The sequence below is a fragment of the Urocampus carinirostris genome, chromosome 2 (genome assembly GCF_059441175.1).
Source record: "Urocampus carinirostris isolate Australia breed hairy pipefish chromosome 2, RoL_Ucar_1.0, whole genome shotgun sequence".
In the NCBI taxonomy this organism is placed as follows: domain Eukaryota; kingdom Metazoa; phylum Chordata; class Actinopteri; order Syngnathiformes; family Syngnathidae; genus Urocampus; species Urocampus carinirostris.
In genome coordinates, this window is record NC_142350.1 from 50,394,577 (window position 1) to 50,412,456 (window position 17,880).

The 17,880-nt window shown below is 38.5% G+C and overlaps 1 protein-coding gene across 6 annotated transcripts in view; it reads right to left on the reverse strand.

The window, feature by feature from the left end:
• Positions 1-17,880, reverse strand: part of myh14 (myosin, heavy chain 14, non-muscle) — a 64,526-nt gene that overhangs the window by 21,681 nt on the left and 24,965 nt on the right. For 3 of the 6 annotated variants that reach the window (XM_088326988.1, XM_088326985.1, XM_088326986.1), the window contains exons 7-26: positions 16,861-16,908; positions 14,003-14,095; positions 13,866-13,929; positions 13,635-13,733; positions 12,371-12,514; positions 12,090-12,304; positions 9,548-9,700; positions 8,479-8,652; positions 7,369-7,542; positions 7,183-7,297; positions 6,870-6,938; positions 5,602-5,810; positions 5,140-5,261; positions 4,984-5,053; positions 4,746-4,906; positions 2,396-2,504; positions 2,182-2,313; positions 1,902-2,108; positions 232-369; positions 37-160 (exon numbers count right to left, since the gene is read on the reverse strand). In XM_088326988.1, coding sequence (XP_088183114.1) covers positions 37-160; positions 232-369; positions 1,902-2,108; positions 2,182-2,313; positions 2,396-2,504; positions 4,746-4,906; positions 4,984-5,053; positions 5,140-5,261; positions 5,602-5,810; positions 6,870-6,938; positions 7,183-7,297; positions 7,369-7,542; positions 8,479-8,652; positions 9,548-9,700; positions 12,090-12,304; positions 12,371-12,514; positions 13,635-13,733; positions 13,866-13,929; positions 14,003-14,095; positions 16,861-16,908 — 2,620 coding nt within the window. Of the gene's footprint in view, positions 1-36; positions 161-231; positions 370-1,901; positions 2,109-2,181; positions 2,314-2,395; positions 2,505-4,745; positions 4,907-4,983; positions 5,054-5,139; positions 5,262-5,601; positions 5,811-6,869; positions 6,939-7,182; positions 7,298-7,368; positions 7,543-8,478; positions 8,653-9,547; positions 9,701-12,089; positions 12,305-12,370; positions 12,515-13,634; positions 13,734-13,865; positions 13,930-14,002; positions 14,096-15,739; positions 15,752-16,860; positions 16,909-17,880 lie in introns of all 6 variants that reach the window. The other 3 variants (XM_088326989.1, XM_088326990.1, XM_088326991.1) reach the window with 3 other exon arrangements.

Consider the following 17,880-nt stretch of genomic DNA (forward strand, 5'->3'; position numbering starts at 1 on the left):
CACTCAAAAAAGTTTTTTTTATCTTTTATTTTTCACCTTCCAGGTCGGCGATGACGGCCTCCTGTTTGTTCTTGAGTTTATTTAGACTTTTGCTCTTCTCTTCCTCCTCTGTGAGGTGGTCAGTCAGCTCGCTCAGGCGATCTTCTAGCTGCTTCTTTTCCTGTAGAAGGCCACATTGACAGCATGGGCAAAAATATTTTCTAAATGGAAGGCTGTCCGTGCAGTGCAAACCTTCATGAGGCGATCTCTCTGCTCCGTTATACTTAGAAGATCATTCTCCTGACTTTTCACTTTGGTCTCCAAGGAAACTTTCTCCAGCAGGAGGCGCTGCCTGGCACTTTCCTCCTCTTCAAGCTGCTCCTCCAGGTCCTACGAGGACAAAGAAGCGTTTTATTATAAAGCTGGTTTAAAGAGACAGCATGTAATAAATAGCGCCTATGATTGGTAAAAAACTTAACTTATTGCTAAAAATATATACTAAATTGAAAAGTATTGACTCAACCATCATATAAATGTGTTTTTTAACACTCATAGGTGTACTCATCTTGATTCATATGACATAACATAAGCTCCCCGAGATACGTTAAGTGTTTTTTTTTGGTCACTTTGAGTCTCTATAGTATGTATTCTTCCATGTACCTTTTAGCACTCGTTTTCAGATGCACGACAAAATTCAGAGATATGAAGTGGCCAAATATAACAGATTGTCCCTTCAAGATTGAACTATTATTTCTATCCCAAAAAGACTGGGGAAAAAGCGGAAGAGAAAAGTGTAAATTCTTTGGGCACTTTGAGTATCCATAGTTTGTATTCCTCTCTGTGGTTTTAGCACTTGTTTACAGTGAAATCTAGTGGTCAAATATTATACACTGTCCCTTTAAATGGCATTTAAGATGTGTTTTTCCACACAGTCCATTATGTTCTACAGTAGACTTCTGGGGAACGGTGTGTTCGAGCTATCTTGATTTCACTTTGGAGTGTGGAATCTGATGTTTTTTAGCCCGTCTTTATGGCATTTACCCCACTATATGACATCATCAACAAATAATTTTGCGTGCCCAAAAACGTATAAAACTATAATTTTGAAGTGTTAGTGAATAAAGTGAGTTACAAGATGCTTGTCTGCTATTGGTTAAAATCATCGTAAAAACCGGTCTATTGGTTTGCTTTTCGGCATCATAAAAACACGGGCAGCATTAGCTCAGGAGGTAGAGCGCTCGTCTGGGGATCAAGCGATCGCAGGTTTGAATCCCGGTTGCATGTCGAAGTGTTCTTGGGTAAGACACTAATGCCCTCAATAAGCAGGTCGACGCCTTGCATGACTGCACGGCCGCTATTGGTGTGAGAGTGTGTGTGAATGGGTAAATGTGAAGCACATTGTTAAGCGCTTTGGGAAGTCTTCATTGACTTGAAAAGCGCTATATAAATGCAGATCATTTCACTTTTCATTTCATATATGGAATTGGCTGAACTACGCACAATGCCTTTTTCTTTCTTTATTCAGTTCAGAATCTTGTGTGTTTTGTAAAAGACTTTGCGAATCAGTGATTATACTGAATTTTTTTTGTACGGTATTTATTCGCTATTGGTCCAGGGTTTGCAGTGAAAGGGAGAAGCAAAAACATGATAACCATAGAAACAAAGCATTGAAATTACAAGGAGGAATAAGGCACACAAACGTCTACCCTGATAAGTTGTATGGCCATAACCATTCGATGATTGGAACTATTATCAAAATGAGGTGATAAAAGCAAGGAAATCTTCTAAGAGCATGACAATCCTTGCAACCTGCAAGGTCTAATATAAATTCCATTTTAATACGCCTGTACAATCTCCTCTCCCGCTTTGTATCCAACCATTATTACACTCAACCAGCTCAAGTCAAGTCAGGTGTACTGTACCAGAATATTCTGTTGCATTTTCTTCTTTTCGTTAGTCATCTGCAGGCCCCTCTCCTCCTCCTCCTCCAAGCGGCTCTCCAGCTCTGTAAGCACGTCCTCCAGCTCCTGCTTGCGACTGGCCAGCCTGGACCGCATCTCCTCAGCCTCAGCGAACAATTCTGCCTCAGCCTGCAGCTGGTCCGCTAACACTGCCTTCTCCTCCATAAGCTATAAAAAAACAAAGTGAGGGAGAGAGTGCAGTCGATAATTGTGATCACAAGAGAAAATAAAATGGGCTTACTGTAATGTGTTTCTTATCCAGATCAGTGAAGTCTTGCTCCACTCGAGCAAGTCTTTCCTTGGCCTTCAGCAGCTCAGATTCTCTCATTTGGATCTCCTCATCCTGTCGAGTCACCTGAAGAAGTGGCTTTACCTGGAAAGCACAAACAGCCAGCCGAACGTCAAATGTAACTCCGGAAAAAAGTGAGAGAGCTGAAAATATCAACAAAACACACCTTGGTGAAAAGGCGCCACCACTGCCAGTTCTTGAGAATGAGATAAGCATGACAGTTTCTCTGCATAACCCTCAGAGCACTCAGCTGCTGCTGTTTCTTCATGAAGGCTCTGAAAACAAAGAAACAATGAATCGACTCCATGTTTGGATGTGGTGGATTCAGGGAAAAAACAAATTAAGCATCAACCTCTCACTATTGGCAACACAGGTGAGAAGTTTTAAATTCCTGGGGGTAATGGTAATTTTTTACATCTGTGCCATCTGCAGTGTACTAACGTACTGATGCTTAATGTGTTTTTCTTGCTGTACTAAGGCTGACCAGCAGGTGCTCCAGCGGGTGATGAAAGCTGCCATGAGAATTATAGGAACAACTTTCCCAGAGATAAGCACCACCTCCAGTGCACAACATCCTGTCAGACAAGCACCACTGCTCACCTCCTTATACCAGTCAATACAGGCCAGAACATCCAGACCGCCCAACAGTCTGTATCCACAGTCTGTAAGGCTATTGAATTTTCCCATCCCCTCTCTCTGAATCCACTAAGGACAACAATCACACCCCACCCACTACAATAAATGAACTGCAGTACATTATCATTAAAAAAACACTTTCGCCATCCTCCTTCCTTGATGTAAATGATAACAGAGGGACACAATTGCACTTTAACATTGACTTATTTAACTATGCTGCTATTAAGTTTTTATGGTACCATGTCGGCACGTTTAATGTTTATATTAGGTTATGTACGGGTATTGGGTTATATGGATATTCATTCTGGATATTTATTCTGCAAATTTTGCATTTTGTTTATGGGATAAATGTATTCTACCAACCAAAAATGTGTTGGTCATTGACAATGACTATATTCAGAATCTGATAGTGCTCGTTTGGTTTGACAGATAGTATCTCGCAATGTGTAGATATTAATACTATCACGTGTCACCTCACTATTTATTGCAGAGTAATACAAATCTAGCTCTTAATTTCTTTACTTCTTACACCACAAGTAAACATTAAACATACTAAATAAGAGGTGTACCATTCAGTCAGTCCTTGAATTTAAAAAAAAGATAACGTACTAGTAAAGTGACAAACTCTTTGTGCTATATATATATATATATATATATATATATATATATATATATATATATATATATATATATATATATATATACATATATACATACATAGCAACCAGAAAGTAGCCCTCATTTTCATAAGATTTGTGACAACTGCCTTGTTTCTCCTCAATGGTATTATTATTTTGGTTCAATTAACTTGTCCAAATCTAGACATTTCAACCCAACCAAAGTATTTACTCTTAAAACATTTTGATAAGTACAATTTAAAAAAAGAGAGAGTACAAGGTTCAATTGGATTGATTTTTAGAATGTACCTTTTGATTGTTATATATATTAAAAAACCTGTCCTTTGTATTTGCATTAAATCAAAAAACGGCACACGATCCTTCTTACATTCTTGCAGAGGACTGGCAATGTGAGTAAACCGATATTTCCAGTTTCTAATTAGCCCGCGTGCCCCATTATTCATGCCATTCACAGCATTCCAGAGGCTCCTTGCCAAATTCCTGTCGAAAGGGTTCTGCTTCCCACGTCACTGGTCAGGACTGTAAGGAAGTTTAAATATTTGTGGGGCAATAGTAACTCTTGGATATTAAAGCACTCATTGAGACATTTGCTACGAATGGATTGTGCAGTTGGATGTCACCAACCCTACATTTTATGTGAGATGACAGTTGATCATTATTCGTCTTCCCACACAATTCACACTGAGTAGCACTTTTCTAACCAAATCTGTCTACACACCTGCACTTTGTTATAGCAGCTCTATGTATAGACTGGAATCAATTGTCTTGTCATTGTCACGTCAGATATGTTTTCTTGTATGGACTCCATAGCATATGAATAACCTACTCTTCTCGTCGGCTGAAAAATAGTCTGTGTAATATAGTGTAATAATCTGTGAAGCCCTTTGAGACTCTTCGTGATTTAGGGCTATACAAATAAAAATGACTTGACTTTTTATTTGGTTTGAGAAAACCAGTTTTTCTCTTACTTGGTTTTTTATCAAACACTTTTTTGAGCATGTTTGCCTTGCTTCCTGCTTCCCAGAGCAGTGAGTCAAGTCCCTGATTCGTGACACTAAAATAGTGAATCTTGAGCCTATAATGAGTCCTTCAAACGGAGTTAACACCTTGACAGATGCAATTACTTTTGTGTATATGACTAATTTAGACTTCTATTTACTTTCACCTCTTTGTGGTTTCACCATTTTTCATCCTCATCCCCCTTGATTGGCAATGGCTCAATAAATTGCTAACTTTTCTTACTTGCGTGCCAGGTAGCCTCTAGCTGCGCTTTGGAAGCGAATAATGGTGTCCGTGATTTTCAGGTCTCGTTCCTCCTCCAGGTGAGCCAGCACACCGGCACGGAAGAACACTTTGCTCTGGCCCACTCTGAATAAGTTTGGATCCAGTTCCAATGCTTTAATCTGATCAATACATTCAAAATGAGAATTTGTCTGACTGCATCAAATCTGTGGCCCTTTGGTGTCGAATAAGGACGTACCATGAGTTCTGAGGCCTGTTTTCCGTCCATGAAGGTGCGAGGAATTGCATTGGGAGTCAGAATCTCGTATCTGCGGGATACATTTCAGTGAGCGTGGGTGTGGGAAACAAATAACCGATGAACAAATAGAAGCTTGACTGATACGACTGCGCTAACCTCTGTCTGAACTCCTGGAACGGGATCCGGTTAGGAAAGCCTTGTCGGCAGATACGGATCCCCTCAAGGACCCCGTTGCAACGAAGCTGGTCCAAAACTAAGTGAGGTGCCAGCTTGCCGGCCTAAAATATTGATCAGGAGAACGAAAATGTGTTTTTTATGTGGAACTGGAGGATTTCTATTAAATAATTAAATTGCAGCTCTTTAAAGATTCTTGTCACCCATAGATAATGGCATTGGATGAGTTAATATAAGTTACGAGCAAAGGTTTTTTCAGATGAAACTATATTATTGACTAATTTACTGCCAATGATGGCTATCGGCATTTTTGCCGGTTACTTTGGCGGATGTAGACATCAATGGCAGTGAATAATTACAGAATTAAGTCCTGTGCAATGATTTGGTATCCATTTAGTTGCTTTTTCGCCTAATTTATTTACAAACAATCCTGTGGCATCTCACTCTCTTCTCGTGGTTGGGAATGATACAGCGAAGAAAGTTTGGGTTGGTGTTCCTCAATGTGGCCATCAGCTTGCCCAGGGACTCTTTGTACAGCTGTCCCACGGTACGGAACATTCCCTTCTTGGTCTTCAGTCCCGAAGCGCCGAATGCGACCGGCCCGCTGTTCTCGTTTGATGTCGACACCTGATCCAGACCAATGATGCGATCCACTGGATAGAGTTCGGAAAAAGTTAGGACGTTTCCCATACTACAAACCATGGACATACTGTATATGTAGCCAAAAGTGGGGGGTTTTTGCACTACTGTACTGCACTATGCAAGAAGATGTCTCTAAAGCTATAGCTAAATTCGAAAATACTACAGAGAACTAATAGTGACTCAGAAAGCTACTTATTGAGAAAATAGGGTGTACAGTGACCTCCGGGATATGGCATTCCCGCCAAACAAAGTTTTAAGCTTATGGTGTGGAATTGGCACCCATTTACAACATTTTCCCCGACATACGACTTTAGGAAAAAATCATTTGCATTCACAAAAATGTTTACAGTTCTACCTTTATGGTGTCTGCAATTATGTATTGGCCAAATAATACTGTATTATTTTTATACTGTATGGCCCCAATGTCAAACAATGATGCTTATGGGAGAAGCAAAAACATAACAATGAAAACATGAGTTTTAATTATTAGGAAATATTAAGGCACAAGGACTGCAACCCTCGATAGGTTGCATGTCTTTAGCAAATCGACGATTTGGACTATTATCAAAAACAAAGTCTCCTTAGGGCATGACGATCCTCATAAGTGAGTTTTAAAATCAGTTTTAATTTTAATTTCAATCCACCGTCACAATTGCTTCTCCCTTTGGGTGCCGGGGGTTCGGAACGCATTAGCTGCATATTACCATAGGTTTCTGTCCACCGCTATACGACAATTAATGACATATCCCAAGGGGGTTACTGTAGCAGTAGTCCAAACTTTTTGAGTGTATCAAGCTCATTCAGGATCACCTTGCTTCCTTTTTTTGGTAAGCACACTTGAAGATGTGTGATCCTGAATATTGCGTTGGGATCTTTGAGCATGCTGCTAATTTCACAGTGGTCACACATCACTACTTTACAAAAAAAAGGAAACAATAAATAAAACAGACACAACCACAATAACAAAAACTTTTCAAAAAAAAAAAAAATTCTACCAAGGGACAGGGCGCAGAAAAAACCAACAGAATTTTAGGGGTGGGAGGCATGCACGGTGGTGCGGAGCAACCTACTGTCGGAGCCATTCGCCTGAATTGTTGTATAGGTGTCAAAGAAGTAGACACGAGGTAGAGTTTGAATGTCTGAGGTGGGATGCAGGAAAGCAATAAGGGAAAGAGAAGTGCAAAAAAAAAGAAAGAAAAAAAAAGAAAAATATTTGAGTTAAGAGGAAAGATAGATAACAGCATGATGCAAGATTAAAAAAACAGGAAATCAACAATTTAGTTGAGCTTCATTGGTTGTATATTCATATGCGTTGAGGGAAAATAGGTTACAATTGTCATCATTTATCAGATAATTCAAAGAAATTTTAGAAAGTAGTCCCACCCTCTTTCCATAATTCGGACACAAAATGGTCAGAAGACTGGTGGAGGAGGGATGCCACGTTGTCGTTCAGAGGATCCATGTTCTTCACCAACCAATCGCTGGCCTTGTAGTCAACCTGCATTTAAAAAGTAAGTAAAAAAGTAAGACACCAAAACATACCACCCGTGTTTTCAAGTTACTGAGCACCTTGCCAGCGTAGTGGATGATGGAGAAGTCGGCCTCGCCCCGTGGCTGCTTGGATTTAAAGAATTTGGGATGGGCGCCTTGCTGGCTGGTCAACTTTTCCACGAACGACTGGTCGGTAGCGCGTGGGAACCAGCACTCTTCGTCCAACAAGGCCAAAACGCCGGGTGGGTGGGCCTAGCCAAAAATGAGGGTAGTCTTTTAATCATCTTCCGTACAAAAACCGTAAAAATTAAGTCCCGGGTTACGGCGACCTCACATTACAACGTTGTGAAATAAAATGTTTATGTTCGGCCCCAGTATTTACCCCACAATACAACATCAATTCATTTTTGGGCGTCCCCAAAGGCGGGTCTGCTATTGGTTGATGTCAGATAAAATGCTGGTTTGCTATATGTTTGCTACACTGAAACATTAAAATGCAGATATGCTATTGGTGGAACGACCTGCCACAATACCTTTTTCTTTCATCATTCTGTTCAGAATCTCGTTTGATTTATTAAGACTTTGCAATCCGGCAATGTAATACTAAATTTCTTGAATGCTGTTTATTCACTACAAAAACAAGGCTTGCAGTGATGCTTAAGGTAGAAGCCACAAAATGATAACTATCGAAACAAAGTTTGAGATTATCAAGAATTACGAAGGAGGCTACCCTTGCTAAAGTTGCATGGCCATTTCAATATTTGGACATTACTAAAAATAAGGAGGCGATTAAAGCAAGAAAATCTTCTTTTTGTTTTTAATGCGCTGCTGCCATTGACCCCCCCCTGCATCCACCGACTGCTCCACTCGTCCAGCTCATGTCACCAAAAGTACAGCAAATAAAATTTGATTTTTACCTTAACTGTTTATTTATTCTAATTATACACATATATGTAGAACTTACTTTAAAATATTTTGTTATTTGAATGTTTTATCCGTGGGTAGAGTATATAAAACATTTCCATAGGTTTCTATCCATCTCAATACGCCAATCTCAGTATACGATCCCCACCTAAGCACAGATGAATGTCGTTTCCCAGGGGTTTTGTCCCTTGAAACAGCTTTAATTTGCAAATATTCACAAACCTTTAAAGATTTAAGCAAAGCTACTGTTAATAGTCAACAAACCGGTCTCTCAATCAGGTCAATGCAGGGCTGCAAATCGAGACCAAAGTCAATGAAGTTCCACTCGATGCCTTCTCTCTGGTACTCCTCCTGCTCCAGGACGAACATGGTGTGATTGAAGAGCTGCTGGAGCTTCTCGTTGGTGTAGTTGATGCAAAGCTGCTCAAAAGAGTTCATCTACAACACGAAAACAGTTCTGTTAAATCGACTATGCGGTTTAATAAACAGATTTGAACTAGAAAATGTAGGAAACTTTATTTTTCGAATTGGAATTCGGTATTCAGTACCATTAATGTGGATATAAACTAAGGATGCCCTTAAATGGTTTGCAAAACTTGCATTTCGCAGGAAAAAAAACAAGGTTGTGATGACGTCAGGTCTTAAGTGAGGCAAGCCGTGCAAAGCTGGTTTTTACAGATGGACAAGTTTATGCATATTGCGGCTGCTTATTTATCATTTTGCAGACGAGAAGAAAGGAGCTTGAGGTCAAAACGGTAGTTGTGCCAAGTTTTTACAAAAAGACAATATTCTCAAATGTTTCTGTAAAGCTCTTCTACCACGGTGTTTTGTTAGCAGCTAGCTGAACTAACTACTGTATATACAGTTCAGCAGTCTTAATTCATGAACACAAAATTTGCGTGTAACGTCTATGTTCAGCGACAGTTTCGTTTACGATTATCGTTATATTACTTGGGAAATATTTCAGTCTGACTCATTCATATCTTTAAACTGCACCAACTACAGTACCATCATAATCAATTCCTTGCTACTCCTTTTTTCTTGTCGCTATTCACTCTCCATTCCATTATAAGCTAAAATATAATCAAAATATGTAACTAAAAAAGAGGAGAGCAAGATTTTTCAGTGTAGATGCTACAAGCTTTTCATTGCAGCCAACCACTTTCCTAAAAGTACAATTAACATGTGTTTTTTGCATTTTTGATCTCTCCACTCTTACTTCTGTATAACTTTTTCTGTCTAACTGAATTTCTTTTTAAGCACTCACCGTAAATGCATTTGTTGTTTTCGGACCACAAAAGGTAATTTTGCCACATCAATGATACAAACACACCTGAAAAATCTCGAATCCGGCGATGTCCAAGATGCCGATGAAGGAGGCTCCCTGCCTCTGTCTACGGTCTAAAGCTCTATTTATTCTGTAAACCAACCATCTGAAAAGGCGTTCGTACGTTGCCTTGGCCAGGGCCTCCACAGCAAAGTCGGCCTTGAAAAAAAGAGACAATAGATTGAATTCACTAATACGTGACTGTGTGCTTTCATTCAATTTGCTCTAAATACATTTGGTTTGGTTTCCTCCATTTCAAATCTAAATTGTTTAGACAGCTTAGTTGGCTTAAAATATTATTGTTTAAACCTGAAAGTAAAATAAAAGAAAAATAACATCATTTATAAAAATTATGAGATTTTGATTTAAAAAACATTGTGTGCTTTATCACCCACCCCTACTTTGAAATATTATTTTCCAATCACTTTTTGTCTCGGCAAATGAAAGCTAGTCATACAAAATAGTTGTTGTTGGTTTTCTACAGGTGAGTGTGTAAAAAACTTTGTAGGCTGTTAGATTGTTTCTGATTGCAAATAATTGGTTCTGTGTAATGCTGTCTGTTGACAGATCAGCATCTTGGCTTGTTACACAAAAAAGTTGTCGTTGGTTTTCTACAGATGAAAGTGGGGGCACATACAGTCTGACTGATGCACATGAACCTAGAGTAAAATTCGTAATATGAGCCGCGACTTTTTTCCAAAGCTTTCAACCCTGCAGCTTATGCAATGATGCGACCAATCTATGCATTTTTTTGTATCTGGCGCCCAAGCAGTAAAGGTAAGAGTGGGACAGGTGGAATATACAGTGGCTTGTGAAACTATTAGGCCCCCTTGAATATTGTGACCTTTTGCCACATTTCAGACTTCAAACATAAAGATATAAAACTGTAATTTCTTGTGAAGCGTCAACAATAAGTGGGACACAATCATGAAGTGGAACAAAAGGTCACAAAGTTCAAAGGGGCTAAATAGTTTCGCAAGTCACTATATGTGTCTAGGAAGATGCAAGTTTAATGAAACTTTGCGCTTTGTGCATGGCTAAAACTAGCATGAACCAACCCTCATCATAATAATAATATGGAAAAGGTGTCAATCGAAAAGGGCGGGCAAACGATTTTACGAGTAAACCAAAATAATGTGACAAAACGAATGGAATACAAGAAGCTTTCTATTAATCCTTTGGCATTATCGTCTGTTTTGTTGTAAATATTGTACACGGTTGTATTCTTGTACACGAAAGCCGGGGGGAATCGGAGAGGAGGCGGACTTGCTAACATGAGGTGGTGTATCCCTGGATATTCGCATAGAAAAGTTTTCCATCTGCTGCAGGGATGTCGAACTTTTGGACTGGCGTGACGTCATCTGCTACAAGCACCCCTAGGGCATCATGTTCATCTGTTAACAAACAACGGGGTAGACTGCTGGAAGTGTGAATTTCCCTACGGGGATGAATAAAGTATCTATCTATCTATCTATCTTTGGATTGTCCTTTACGTAACAAGGCCATTTTTTGTGGACATTCAAAAAGTTGAAGAAAGCCGAGAGACGTTATATATGAGCAATACCCGGCTTTATAGTTTTCAGGTATCTTGTTTCAGACTGATCGAGATGTTTCTCTGAAGAGGATCATTTGAAATGGTCATCATGGGGCGGCAGTAGCTCAGGAGGTAGAGCGCTCGTCTTGGGATCAAGGGATCCCAAGGGATCCCAGTTCGAATCCCGGCTCGTCCGTGTTACATGTCGAAGTGTCCTTGGGTAAGACAATGAACCCCTAATACCCCCAATAAGCAGGTTAGCGCCTTACATGGCTGCAAGGCCGCTATTGGGAAATGTGGAGCACATTGTAAAGCGCTTTGGGAAGTCATTGACTTGAAAAGCGCTATATAAATGCAGATCATTTCATTTCATTTCATTTCTTAAATCCCAAGAGCTTTCAAATGATATGTGGCATGAAGTATTTCAGTGACTGGTGACGTCGCACAGACACATATTTGTTGATCAAAAGTCTGGCTGCCCACCAGCGGGTCGTCGGAACGTTAAGGGGGTTACGGTATCTTATAATATTAAAACCCGGTCTGTTTTACTTTATAAATATCTCATGTTTCAATGTGGACACATGCGAATTATAGTCAGGTGCCGCTTATGTTTATACAATGTTTTTTACTTTAAGAGTACTGGACGCGGCTTATAATTAGGTGCGCCTTATAGTCTGAATTTTTCGGTAGTTTTTATTCATTTATTTATTTATTTTTTTAAATAAAGGTAACAGCAGCTACTAGTTGGGCACTATTATCACACTGGTAGCCCATGGCTTGGTTCTTGAAATAACAAGTGATAGATTGTGTTTATTGGGAAAAATACTGCATGTATTTATCCCGAACTTTCTAAATGTTTTTTGTTAAAACTTATTAGAGAATGAAATTGCATTGTCCCTTTTTAAATAAAACGATCAATCAATACCACACAAAAATGAAAATTGCAATCAATAGTAGTTCTATTTGAATACTCAAACAGATAGTTAAGAGAAAAACCCATAGGAGGAACGTTACCTGTTCTTTGGTCTGGGCTTTCTGCACATACTCCCTCCCCACTTTGATCCTTGGCGTGAGGATGGCTCTTGTAAACTCCAGCACGTTGATGCCCAGAAGGTGGCACAACTTCTGAGCCGCCGTGTTGTCGGGCATGGACGCCTGATCGTGGTTCTTGTCCTTTGTAAAAGAAATGTTTCCAAACTGGAGCACGGCCGAGATCACCTTTAGGGTGGCTGTGGTGGGGAACACGACAACTTTTAGTTAAGAGAACAAAACCACCCACGTTTAACTCAACTTACACGTAAGCTCATCTGGGTTGAAGCCCATAATGGCCATGGAGTCCATAGTCTGTGTGAAGTTCTCTGCATCGCTTTGACCTGGAACAGTTATGCTGCCACCGCTGAGAAAGCGGTACTCGTCGGCTGTTCCCAAAAGAAGGTCCGCTATGGATTAAAATGTTCGGAAGAGGAGTTTAAACTGGGGCTCTTTTGGACTTTGGAAATTCCAACCAATAACATAGATTTACACTACATATGGATACATACATACAGTACATATGGATAAACTGTTGCATTCTCTATATATTGGACTGTAGCATTTAAAAAAAGGAAATGTCCCCAAGAAATCAAACTATCGATATAATTTTGAACCTTTGTTAGAAAATAAAACTGAGTTTACGAGTATCATTCCTCTCTATGCAACAAATCCCAAAATGCTTTGCGGCAAAAAAATCCAAAATGAGGGAAAACTGCATAACAAATTCCTTCTGTTAGGCTATAGCAGTATTTTTCAACCAGTGTGCCGTGAGACATTGTCTAGTGCGCCACAGGATATTGCTCGGTTCTATCCAAAATGCATCCCAATGTTCACTATCTTTGCTGTCTTCCGGGAATCAGCTGAGTAACTATAACATTACTCCCCATCAGTAGTTGGCAGCAGATTGAGTTTCCCTTTTAAATACTTATATGCTCATGAGGTAGCTCAAAGAAACACATTTGATTACTTATTTTATTTGACGAAGCTGTTTAAGATTGCACTGCAAAAATAAAAATATTAAACGAAATTAATTAAAACCCTTGCACATAATTTTGTTGATCGCAATTATTGTTTATTGCAGACTCCCTATTGGTGAGTGAGTGTGCGAATGGGTAAGTGTGAAGCACATTGTAAAGCGCTTTAGGAGGTCTTCATTGACTTGAAAAGCGCTTTATAAATGCGGACCATTTACCATTGTTTTCTTATTTAAACTTAACTTCAATGTATCTAGAATTGAACATTGTGAAAAATATTTTGTTCCACTGGATGACCATTTTTGCCCGTTTTCACATTATTTTTTGTTATTTAAAAAGCCACGGTGACCACAAATAATCAGAAAAATGTTATCTTGTCATTTTAGGCAACCTGAAATTGTAGGCTTTTAAAAGAAAAGAAAGTATTTTTTTTTTTTTTTTTTTGACAAGAAAAGTGTGCCTTAAATTAAAAGAATACTGTATTTTAGGTGTCATCTTATTACAATAATTCCTCTAAATTACTGTACAATAGAAATTGATAATTGTCTCTTACATTTAGTCGATTCAGAAGCTCCATGTAACATCTGGTAAAAGATATGGAACGTCCTCTCTTCTTTGGCCTGACGGGTGGCCCGGGACTTTTCCAGGAGGTCTGGAGTTCCCCAGTCAAGGATGTTCACATGCTGATATCATATAAGAGTGGAAGGAAGAAGGAAAGAGCGACGACAATAGCCGTTTTGACAACCCCCAAAAATCACTTCTGTCATGCGTGTGAGAAGGATACAGGTCTCAATGTTGGCACCGACAATGTAGCCTGCCACATCGAAATTGATGCGGATGAATTTACCCTGAGAGGAAGAGACTCCGTCTTTTAAAACAAAATAAAACTAATAATGATCATAATGATATTGAAGATCTTACAAATCTTGAAGAATTGTCATTTTTGGTAGTTTTGGCATTGCCAAACGCCTCCAGTATGGGATTGGCTTGCAGTAGCTGTCTCTCCAGCTCGCCCTGCCACACACAGATACAACATAGCCGTGAATTATTTTTACTGGACTCATTCTCTGACGATTCAAAAATACCCTTTCAAGCACACCGACACAAATGGCCTAAAATAGCCACTCACGACAAAACAATGATTCTCAATGCCTGTCAGAACAAAAGGGCTTTCATGAGGCCACGCGCTGACGGGGGCAGTTTCACCTCAAATTGGCTGAAATGTGTCTGTTGCCGCTGCAGCAGCCAGTTGCCGTGCACATATACAATTAGCTCAAATGGGCATGGAACAAAGCTAATCGGGGGCCATATGCCATGCAGTCATGTTTTACTTCTTGATTAACAGCCAAAAGCATGTGTGTATTTATGTATTTTTGTATTCTTTTTCAGCCTGTGCATAACATGAACAGCAGAGCAGCAATTCACTTATTTTTAGGGATGCATGACAATTATCAGGCCAATATATGTGATGTCCCAAAAATTATGTCATGGTAATAACAGTTGGGAGACACTAATAGTCTGAGCTGAGAGTACTTTTGGAAGATTTTACTGTATAATGTAGTAAACAAATAATAATAATAAATGAATACATTTTAATTGTATTGTAAATAATAAATAATAATAAATCAACCCAATTATCATTACTATTAATGTGTGCGCTCTTGTTTTGTTAAAAATCACATAAACAAGCAATTGTTTTGGATGACTAAAAATATAAAACAGTTTTTAAGATGAAACTGCCATATCAGATAATCTCACTCATTTAAACACTTCACTACATGCTATTAAATGTGAAATACATTGCTAAAAAATGTTTTTTTTTGCATCTTTTAAATTAACACTTTTGTTGTATTATTTTTCAATAGAAAACATGTTTTACTGTACCAAAATTCTAACAAAAAGAAATAATGTATGATAAATAGTAGTAAATCATTTGTACTATTGATTACTAATTTACTTTGTAGGTTCTCTTTTGTTTTACATTGACAAAGAAAATAACAATAACTAGAAATATAAGATATTGAAGATGCCATTCATTTAAACACTACACTCTATAGTCTATATGCTGAAAATACATGAATAATAATAAACTACACTGTAAATTAATTCTTATATTATTTTTCAACAGTAAAAAAAGTTTTATTGCACCAAATTTCACAAGAGTAAAATATAAAACGAAATCATCATTAAATAATTTGTTATTCCGATTCAGATACACTTCGACATTTCATTCAACAGATTTTGCAAAATATAAAAAATTACAACATTTATGGATGTGCAATAGTAGATAAATAAGTTTGGCTATATGAATATTGTGCAGTAGTACAAGAGGAGCCTTTAGAATAGATATATGTAATATTGATAAATAATAATGAATCCATTTTATTGTTACCACTATTGTATTTTGTGTGTGCTTTTATTTTGTTGATTATTTTTTCAAAGACTATGAAAAAGGCCACTGGGAACAAAAGTGGCACAACCATTTTTATATTGGTATTACTTTAAGTTTTCATGCGGCAGGACAAATCATAAAGCCATAGTTTTCCCAGCCTGTCTTATAGCCACTTACCTTTACTAACCTTAGATTACCTGTAATATTAAACATGCAATCACCCACAAATACACTGACCACTCCCTCCAAGGTTAGTGCATACTCACATATTGCATAATCTGAGGATGTGTGCAGAAAAGTGGAATGATGGAGTTGGGCAGGTGAACACATGAATGGGGATCAAAGAAAACAAGACAAAAAAGACAAGAAAAATTATACGAAACAAAAAGCCAAGAACACACATGCAAAACATGACATGCATTGTTAAGTTTTGAGTCACTGTTAACGGTTGTTTTGAAACAGGGGTCACCAACATCATAGATGCTGAGAGCAACTTTTTTGTTATTGATGAGCGCGATGGGCTAACAGTTTTCTATTTATTGGTTAAGTCGCGACTTATGTTATTACTACGTTGTTACTATGTTAATAATGTTATTTTATGGTTGTATGTATTAGAAGAACTGTTAAAATAGGCTTAGTCAAACAATAGAACTGCCTTGTTTAAGAGCACAGAGGGATGTACACCTACAGTATCAATTATATATAAAATAGAGACGCTTCCCTACTTACGACCATTTGACTCACGAAAAACGTTAGATGAACATTTTTTTTCGGGATTTCGAAAAATATCTGGAAAGTGCTGTAAGTTAGATTTTGTATTGTGTGCACCTTTTTCCGATAACAGGACATTACTGTAGTGCTTCTTTCTGCTGCTACCGGCGAGTGGTGGCGCTGTAAGAGCTCACCCAGCAAATTTGTGCTCATTGAGTTATTAGAAATGGCTGAAGTTACTGAAGTAAAGTGTTTTGGATTTCATTAAAAATGCAGCTAAAGGAGCTTTAAAAGGAATATCATTACTTAAAGTCGGTTTGATTTTGCTGGGTGGTTTGTTTGGGGAAAAAAAAAAGCATTATTATATTCTACTATATTTGCACAATCCTTTCATTCAATAAATTGGAGAGGCGTATTTTATCTTTTGGGTCGTAGTTTCTAATTAGGCATGGATGGTGGGTCCTCAAGTTCAACCAGCTGGGAACCACTGATATCAATGAATTTTTATGCCAGTTCGAACTCTGGTCCATTACTGGTAAGCTATTTTCAGCACAGGTCCCTGGGCTACCCAAGTGATATTAAGGGCTACCTGGTCGCGAGCACCATATTGGTGACCCCTAGTTTAGAGGAAAGTGAAAAGGGCAGCAGGCCAGTTAGCGGGAAGAAATTGACTCACCTTGTTCACCAAAGTGCTTCCCCTGGTTAAGGAGCGAGTGCCGTCCATCTGAGCATGCAAAGACGCAAAATAGGAAACAAGAAGCAAGAAAAGACGCAAGCAGGAAAAGGTGAGGATTTCTTGCCAGCAAAGGTTTATAGACCCTTTCATATGTCCGTAAACATGGTGACGTATGCAGTGGGCTGGGCTTAGCCTGGAAGCAAAAGCTAGGGCGAGACAAAAAGTCAACAAGCTAAAAGTTTAGCTACATGTCATCAAAATGGATGGCTTTGACATTATGGTTTAATAACTTGTGATGTCACATTCGGAGCTGTAGGCAAAACAAGACTTGCGCTGGTTCGATAGAGGGGAAAAAAAGCTATAGTTGCTTAAAGTTATCATTATGTGTGTCTGTGTGCCAGAATCCAGGAAAAACTATTAGTGATCGTAAATTGAAGTTTGACAGGATCCCAGCGGACATTCTTGATAATAAAGAGAGTTAGGGTTAAATGCATTAAAGCTAAGATTGGAGCGAGGCACTCATCAAAAATGGCAAGGTTTGTAGCGCACACTTCATTTCAGATATGAGAAATTAGATGTTTATGATTGTTTCTATTGAGTCCATATTACTTATATCAGCAAAATATCTTGTAATTTTCTTAGCTACAGCTGTTAGCGTGTAGCCCCAAATTCCATCGTTAGCATTGTAAACACTGCGTGCAACTGCTTGAACAAGCTCGCATTGCAAACAAACATTAGGCACACCATTCAAGTAATTTATCAATGCATTTAATTATTCTTTTTTTAAATTGAGGGGAAGCATGTCTTCATGGTATTTTGGCTGCACGCTATAAGAGAAAATAACTCTCAAAGTGCCGGTGCCAGACAATTTTGCCATTTTGATTCATTTTCGAAGGCCAACACAAAATTAACTCTCTAGCTATATAGGCATAGGCCACATCAAACTAAAGCTCTAACTCTCATCTTTTATTCGAGAACATTGTGTAGTAAACAGTTATACATTGCCGTTTCTTGTAAATA